A 9,521-nucleotide genomic window follows, 5' to 3' on the forward strand; every position below is an offset into this window, starting at 1 on the left:
GCCCACCTCGGCTTCCCAAAGTGCTGAGATTACAGGCGTGAGCCACCAAGCTCAGCTGCCTTTTATTATTTATTGGTGTTTTACAGAGAGCAGAAGCTTTTAACTTTGATGAAGCTCAAGTTATCTTTTTTAAAATGGAATATGCTTCTTCTTCCCTATCTGAAAAATATTGCCTATCACAGGATCTGTGATTCATTTCAAATTAATTTTGTGCATGGTGTGACAGATGTTAAGAACATTTTTTTTTTTCAGAATGATACCAACTTGTTCCACCACAGTTTGTTGAAAAGTCTAATCTTACCCCCATTTAAGTTATTTGGTAATTTTATTGAAAATCAGTTGATATATGTGTGGGCTTATTTCTGAAATGTCTATTTCATTTAAAATATCTACATAATTATTCTTAATTAATACAACACATTCTTAATTACTACAAGTTTGTAGTGAGTCTTGAAATCACAAGCATATTTTCCAGCTTTGCTTTTTTTTTTCAAAGTTGGTTTGTCTATTCTAGTTTGTTGGCATATCCAGATAAAGTTCAGAATAATTCTCTATTACCTATTTATCTATATATTTCAACTTATAAAACTTTCTTTTATTTTTATACCTTAGAATTTATGTCTGAATTGGCTGCTCAATTAAGCATGTATAAATATTCTTATGAAAAATCCTGTAAAATTACCTTCTGCTTCTGATTATGTAAAACAATGGAAGTTGCAATTACTCATTATTACCTTATAATCATCGATGCTGCTCATGGCAATGTAAGGTGGGCAACTCGATGTTAAAACCAGCCAGAACATGATATATGCCAGGAATCCGATTGGATTGGCCTGTCCATTCTGAAAAATCCAAAGAATACAATGAACTGAATGAAGAAATTTAAAGTTCATTTTCTGGAATACAGTTTTAAAATTTTAGACTAAGTTTACATAATTCTGCCTTAGGTCCCTTTTGAGATTCCCAGACTCTTTCAATATCCTTCCAGTTTTGACACTTAACTTTTGGCTTTATACTCAAATTTACAGATAAGTGACTGAAGAAAATGAATGCACTGATAACATCTGGAAAACAATAAGAGCAAGATTTTTCTCTTTTCTTGCCTTACGATTCTAAAATGTATTTTGGTGATAAATAATAAATTATAATTCACAGTTGACACATTCAATTTCTTAGCTGATCTTTATCTCAAATGTGGCAGCTTGACTCAACAAATATCCAACATTTTACGGCTACAGTGATAGTAAGTTTTTAAGTACATCATGAGATAATAGTTTTTTAAGTACATCATGAGACCTGATAAATATTGGTTGAAGATGCAAAAGTAGAGATGAAAAACTAGAAGGGAGAGCAAAAACACCAAGAAAACCTTTGCCCTAGTTCCATCTGTTGTTGCTCCTGTTTGTAACAATCTTTAAGGATAAAAGACCACAAACCCTCTTGAAAGCCAGTCCCATGTTATTTTCATGATTCACATAGTTGCTTCTTTGATTAAACACATCACTGAAGAAAGTTCTAACCAGAGCCTGGTGGTCTTCAGCCTGGTCACCAGAAAGACGCTTGCTAACCATAGATGGTAAGATTACAGCTTATTGTCTGGTTGGTTCCAGAATGTTCTGAATGCTGGGTAGGTTCAGCACTTAGTGGCTGAACTACTAAGTATATATACAAATGGTATATACAAATGGTATATATATACAAATATACAAATACTTTGTCCGTTTAAAAACTTAGGTTATCCTCTATTACAGAGGAATGAAAGTTCTTTTCATATTCTTGATACAAATCTTGTCACATATGTAAGTATTGTGAATTTTTTTCTCCCAGCCTGTGATTTGCCTTTTATTTTATTTTAAAATCAGTTCATTAATTTATTTTTTGAAATGGAGTCTCTGTCTGTTGCCCAGGCTGGAGTGCAGTGGCGCAATCTCAGCTCACTGCAATCTACGCATCCCAGGTTCAAGTGATTCTTGAACTTTGGGCAGGATAGAAGCAAGTACTGAAACTCTGGGAAACTCTGACTTTGGGGGCAATGAGCAGGTAAAGTAGAATAGGGAATAAAATGAGTTGCTGGGGATATTGGTTAAAGTGACTATATTAGGCACATAAACACAAAGTCAGCTGAGCTGGTTGTTATCTAATTAACTCTAGTTGAAACAGGATATCTTGATAGATAGAAGTCTGAGGCAATTTGCCCAATTATTGTATACTGCTCTCAGAAACCAGAAAATTGAAAGATGTTAAAAATACATGATCTTTGTGTTCAAAGAACTCTCTGAAAGGGAGAAATGTATGTATACAATAACTAAAAAGGAATCATTATGAACTGTGATAGTTATTCTGGTTCTAAACTTAAAGGGCTGTATACATTTCGATTACTTGGACCTTTTTTTAAAAATAGATTCCCTCTTGTTACCACGCCCATGAGGAAAAGTGGTTTGATTGGTTTGGAGTAGGCCAGGGGAATTAATATTTTTGACAGGAATCTGCAGTAATTCTAATGTAGACAGTCTGCAATTCTAGCCTGAACTTAGTCATGAATTTCTTTTGTAAAATTTCTAAAAGTAATAATAAAGCCCCTTCCTTCCTTTATTCTTTCCTTCATTCTTTCATTCTTTGCTTCCTTCCTTCCTTCCTTCCTTCCTTCCTTCCTTCCTTCCTTCCTTCATTTATTCTTTCCTTTCTTTCTCCTTTGTTTCATTTGTTCACTATTCTTGTGCTGGTCACAGTGCTGTATGATTTCATTTTTATTGCTTCATATTCTCTTTGAAAAATGTTTTGTTCGTTTTATTTTACTTTAAACAAATTGAAGCTCTGAAAAGGCATTGATTTTCCAAAGTCCCAGAACTAGAATGAGTCCAAATGTTAATTTATTATGCAGTGGTTTACTCAATTAAAACAAGATTCCAGCCCTTAAAAGGGTGATCTGGGAGATTCCTGTAAGAGGAAAGTCAGGAATTGTATCATTATATATACTTACCTCCAAAAATGTACTTCTTTCAGTTTGGATATGTACTGATGGTTTAACCATTCCAAGTAGCCCATTACTAACAATGTCCATAAGAACTGGGAAGCAATTCAATCTTTTGGCATTGCATGCTAATGAAAAGCTGTAATTCTAAAATATAACAAGTAAGGATATAAGTTCTCAAATATCTTCATTTTGTTCTCTAAAAAAGTCAAAATTTGACATTTAAGAGGTTATACTTTTCTTGTGGTGTCAAATAATCAAAGTAAAAAGCCAAACACTGTGTAAGTAAAACCAAACACTGTATAAGTAAATCAAAACATGTATATAGTAAAACTAAATCATGTAACTGATATTTAGGACACTAGATGTCTTGCTTGAGGTTAGCATCATATGTTCAGTGTTTATTGTCTAAGAACAAAACAGAAGTTTTGGAATACATGTATCATAAAATCTTTGAGGGGAAACATGAAATTTTTGAACTTATGTATGGTCTTGATAGTAGGTATTCTAGAGTACGTATTTTGCTAATAGTTTGTGCCAGTAGACAATGACGGATATATGAATTATTTACGCCAGTGAATACAATTCACTAATAAATGAAAACAGTATTTGCTTTTCATTTTTATTTCTTAAGTTGGAGGCCTGAGTATATTGATATTATGTTAGCTTTTCACATTTTTCAGAAAGATTATTAGAGACCTGCATACCTTTTCACTACCACACACTGTGATGGCTCCATTATAAGATGGGTCATCTGTGCCATTTCTAGTTCCAAATGCATCCACTTCTAAAGCTATGTTCTGGTGCTCCACAGAATGTATAAAGTCATCAATGCTTGCCCCTAAGGTGTAGTTAAAGATATTAGGTATCACAAAACTAAAAAAATTAATGTCAAGTTGTGTAGTCAAATTACAATTAATGTCATTAGGTGATGCAGTAATATGGACCATCAGGATATTTTCTACATAACATGCTTGTTAATGTGAATTAAAATATCTATTTATTTCTCACGGAATTCCTTCATGATATTTTTATTTGCTTATGATTATTATTAATGTGAAAGATTTTTTTTAGTTCCAAATGTCTTTCAAAATAGATTTCTTTCTAGAATCTTGCAATGAATGGCCATAACCGATAAGGCTTTAATGATACAGATAACTTCTATTGATTAACCACCAAATTTGCTAAAAGTCATTTTACTACTGCTAGATTATGAATTAATTTTCAAAATTTTCTTGATGCAGGAAGACAACATGTAGACTAGCAATGTGAGGAGCTCTGTAGACCTTCTCCCCAGAAAAACAATGATAATTATAAAAATTCCTAAAAAACCAACGAATTAAAATCTTTTGAAATTGTTCTAAGAGCATACAGCAAATGATGACACATTTATTTAATAAAATTTATTAAATATCAGTAAGAACACTGAGAAATTGTGGCATTTGAGCCACAGCCTGATCCCTCCACTCCCCACTTCCTTCTCAGATCTGTGTAACAGAAGCTTCACTCTGAAAGGGTGTCAGCAAGCATGCAGGGATCCTTCTTCCCCAAGTCCAGTTCAGGGCTATAGTATCTTCATGGGAGGGGCTTCCCATCAACTTTTCTCATTTCCCCACATCTATGTTGCAGAAGATCAATACCAGGCAAGAGAGGCTAAGAGATCTGGAGTTCTCTTCCTCCACCCATTCCCTGATCCTAAGGTGGAAGCTCTACCCTAGGAATAAGAGGCCAAAAACACCGGGACACAATCATCCTTGTGCCATCTCATGTGTAGGACAGAGTTTCCATGACAGGAGAGGCAAGCTGAGAAGACCAGAGGCCACCACCCCTGCCAAGTACCCTGCTCATAAATCAGGGGCTCCACACCAAGAGAATCAGGCATGATCCATGCTTCCAGCTCTGAAGCAATGGTGAGATTCTTGTTTCAGGGGCAGTGGCAAGCCATAAGAACAGTACGTGCTGAAACTCTCCCTGAAGAAACTGACTTTAGTTGGAACAGAGTTTGGGGAAGTTCAGGCCTAAGAGTGCACTAAAAACCATCAAGATTTTGTTGGTAAGCAATTGACAGGAGATTGCAATTCACTCGGTTAAACCATACACCAGCTAAAAGTTTACTAGAGAGAGCAGCAAAACAGAGAGTTAAGAAGAGCCATTCTGTGGAGTGGACAAACCTCAACAACTGACCTTGAAAACTTTTCCTACAAACAAGACCATATTTATAGTAGTGCTCCCTTATCCATGGTTTCACTTTCTACAGTTTTAATTACTTTTAGCCCACTGCAGCTCTAAAATACAACATGAAAAATTCCAGAAATAAACATTGTGTAAGTTTTAAATTGCATGGCATTCTGATCAGATGGATGAAATCTCATATCGTCCACTCTGCCCTGTGCAGGATATGAATCAGCCCTTTGTCTTGTGTGTCCACACTGCATATGCTACCTACTTATTAGTCACTTAGTAGTCACTTCTGTTATCAGATTGACTGTCAAGACATCAGAGTGCTTGTGTTCAAATAACCCTTATTTTACTTAATAGTGGTCCCAAAGCACAAGAGGAGTAATGCTGGCAATTTAAATATGTCAAAGAGAAGCCATATATTGCTTCCTTTAAGTGGAAAGGTGAAAGTTGTTGACTTAATAAGGAAAGGAAAAAAATTGTATGCTGAGTTTGTTAAGATCTACTCTGAGAGCAAATCTCTTCTGTAAATTGTGAAGAAGGAAAAAGAAACTCATACTAGTCTTGCTGTTGCACCTCAGACTGTAAAAGTTATAGCCACAGTGCATGATAAGTGCTTAGTTAAGATGGAAAAGGCAATACATTTGTGGATAAAAAACCTGAACAGAAATGTGTTCTCATGGATGGCCATTAGGTTTGCTGCTATGTATGACTTCAGACATCTGCTGGGGATCTTGTAATGTTTCAGATGAGAGGGAATTACTGTAATTGGACCAAACTGTGGAGCAATTTATGCATGTGGGCATTTTTGAAAACAATAGGCCAATCAGCTTGCTACTGGTGGTGACTAACAATTGAATGTTGTACCAGTGGAGTTAGCCAGTTTAATGGAGAGATCAGGGAAAGAGACAAAGAAAGGTCTGCCAAATCTATTGCCATCTCAGGGGAACAATGCACATGGCCAAAGTTGTGTCTCTGAAGAACAGCATCAGAGTTGTATAAAGTAAGGGAAATGAGCAAACAATAATAACAAGCTTAAAGACAAGTTGGCGATCATTATCCAAAGTTGTTACAATGTATGACTTTAAATGTTCAGTTTTCAATCAAAATTATGAGACATGCTAAAAAATAAGAAAGTGTCACCCTTATACAGGAAAAAGGTAGGCAACAAGAACAGCTTTTGGAAGACTGAGATAGCAAACTTGAAAAACAAAGACTTCAAGGCAGGTATTGTAAGTATGCTCAAAGAACTAAAAGAAAGCAAGTTTACAGAAGTGAAGAAAGGTATGATGACAATGTCTCATCAAATAGACTATACCAATAAAATGTTTTTTAAATGATAAAGAACCAAATAGAAATTCTAGAGTTGAAAGTACAATAATTGAAATGAAAAATTCACTGAAGGAACTCAACAGTGGATTTGAATGATCAGCAGAATTACAGCAAACCTGTAAACTACAGACATGAAGACAGATTAAATGAGATTATGCAATCTGAAGAACAACAACAAAAGAAAACAGAACCTCAGAAAAATGTGAGACATTATTAATCACACTATTTCATATGCAGTGGAAGTACCATAGGGAGAGGAGAGAGATAAAGGAAGAGAAAAACAACCACTGAAGAAATAATGACTGAAAACTTACAAAATTTGATTAAAAACTTTATACATTCAAGAAGTTCAACCAACTCCAAGCAGGATATATGCAAAAAGATCCAAATCCAGACACATTAGAGTAAAAACGGTGAAGACAAAGGCAAAGAAAATGTTTCCTTAATGATGTATCAGGAAATACCAATAAGAACCCAGCTGATTTCTCATCAGAAACAAAGGAAGCCAGAACACAGTAAAATGACATATTCAAAGTGCTGAAAAAAAAATTCACCAAAACTAGCTTTCAAAGATGAAGGTGGTAATAGATATGATGTACACTGTTTGAGTGATGGTTACACTAAAAGCCCAGACTTCACTACTACACAATATATCCATGTAGCAAAACCACACTTTTATCCTCTAAATCTATAAAAATAAAAATAATAAAGAATAAAAAATGGTGAAGGTAGAACTTTTTTTCCTAGATAAACAAAAATGAAGAATTTGTTACTAGCAGACTTGCCTTATAAGAAATACCTAAAACTGAAAGCAAATAACCCCAGATGGCAATTTGAATCCAAGTGAAAACGCCAAAGAGGTTCAGCAAACACAACTATATACTTATGATCGGTAGTACAAATGCATATTTCCCTCTTGTATTAACTCATTTTAAAAGCAATTGTATAATGCAGTATCATACAATTTTATTGTTGAGGCTGTAAAATATAGACATGTAAAATATTTGAAAACAATGGCACAAAGGAGGCAGGTGGAAGCCTAGCTGTACTGGAATAAGGACATCACATAGGATGATAATATGAATTCACAGGAACAAATGAAGAGAACCAGAAACGGTAAATAAACTTAATTTCAATGAGCTACAGACTCTTTCGTCTTATATAGCTGTATTCACTCTTCCCTGTTTTGATGTTATCATTGCACATATTATTACACATCTAAATGTTTTAAAACCAGCAATACATTGGTACAATTATTACTTGATATGATTTCATATCTTTTAAAGAAGCTGAGAGAAGGACAGCAAGTATATATTTGTAGACTTCGTTACATTAATCTTAAATTTGTGTAAACTTTAAGTAGGTTAAAATAAGATGTATATTCTAGGCCCCAAAACAACCCCAAGAACATAATTCAAAAATATAATAAAAAATCATTAAAAGAATTAAATCATTAAACTAGAAAATATTCAGTGCCAAAGAAAACAGTAAAGAAGAAATAGAGGAACAAAAAAGACATGAGACTTTCAGAAAACAAACAATAAACTGGCAGATATAAATCCTACATTATTAGTAAAAATATGATTTGTGAATAAAATAATGCACACAAAAGGCATAGATTGTTAGGTTGTATTTAAAAACACTATCCAACTATATACTGTTTATAGGAGACACACATTAAATTACATTTACAGGAGACACATATTAAATTTCATTGAAACAAATAGATTGAAAACAGAAGGTGGAACAAAAATACATCATGCAAGACAAGACCATGGGAAAACTGGAGTGGCTCTTCTAATATCGGACAAAATAGATGAAAACAAAAAATGTTACTAGAAATAATAAGAGACATTTTCTAATGATACAAGGGTCAAAACAAGGTCAAAACAGCAGGAAGTTATAACATTTATAAACATATACGCACTTAACAGAGACTCAAAATACAAAATAGTACTGAAGAGTGAAATATACAAATTTTCACTCACAACAGCAGAAAGCATATTCTTCTCAAGTGCACAAGGAACATTCTCCAGGATGAGCTAAAGGCAAGGACATCAAACAAGCCTCAATACATTGAAAAAGGTTGAAATTTTATAAACTATGATCTCTGACCACAGGGGATGAATTCAAACTTCAACAACAAAAACTTAGAAAATCACAAATTTTTGGAAACGAATCTTCTCCTAAATAACCAATGAGTCAGAAAAGAAATCACAAAGGAAATTAGAAAATATTTTGAGAGAAATGAAAATTAAAACATGATATACCGAAACTTATGCTATGTAGCGAAAGCATAGCTTAGAGGGAAGTTTATAGCTGTAAACACCTATGTTAAATAAAAGAAGAAAAATCTCAAATCACTAAGTGAAACTTCTGTGTTAAGACACTGAAAAAGAGAGGAACAAGCTAAACACAAGGCAAACAGAAAGAAATGAAACCAAGAATATTGGTTTGGAAATGAGTGACATAGACAATAGAAAAACAATAGAGACAATTAAGCTAGAAGTTGGTTCTTTGAAAGCATCAACAAAATTGATAAACCCTTAGCTAGGATGACCAAGAAAGAGTAAAATAACATGAAAATTACTAAGATCAGGAACAAAAAGAGGGTATGAATACCAGTCTCATAGATTAAAAGATAGCTACACTGGTACATTTCTACCTAATAAAGAAGAATTGTCAATCCTTCACAAGGTCTCAAAAAGAAAAAAAAAATAGACGAAGTGCAGGGAACATTTGCCAACTAATTATATGCAGCAAATATTACCCTGATATCTAAAGACATTAGCATAAAATAGAACTACAGACCAATATCCCTTATGAGTAGAGGTGGAAAACGTTATCAACAAAACCCTAGAAAACCAAATCCGGGAGAAAATGGAAATGATTATACATCACGACCAAGTAGAATCTATCCTATAAATGCAAGGTTGGTTTAATGTCTAAAAATAACGTGGTATAAAACCCACATGATCATCTCAGTAGACACAGAGAAAACATTTGACAAATCCAACATCTGTTCATAATGAAAACAGAC

At 33.9% G+C, this 9,521-nt stretch overlaps 1 protein-coding gene across 1 annotated transcript in view; it reads right to left on the reverse strand.

Moving 5' to 3' along the window:
* ABCA8 (ATP-binding cassette, sub-family A (ABC1), member 8) overlaps nt 1-9,521 on the reverse strand; it is an 80,035-nt gene that overhangs the window by 19,146 nt on the left and 51,368 nt on the right. The window contains 3 exon segments of the mRNA XM_011979591.1: nt 735-842; nt 2,981-3,118; nt 3,679-3,812. Of these exon segments, the coding sequence (XP_011834981.1) occupies nt 735-842; nt 2,981-3,118; nt 3,679-3,812 (380 nt within the window).

The sequence above is a fragment of the Mandrillus leucophaeus genome, unplaced genomic scaffold (assembly GCF_000951045.1).
Source record: "Mandrillus leucophaeus isolate KB7577 unplaced genomic scaffold, Mleu.le_1.0 Scaffold1, whole genome shotgun sequence".
Taxonomy (NCBI): domain Eukaryota; kingdom Metazoa; phylum Chordata; class Mammalia; order Primates; family Cercopithecidae; genus Mandrillus; species Mandrillus leucophaeus.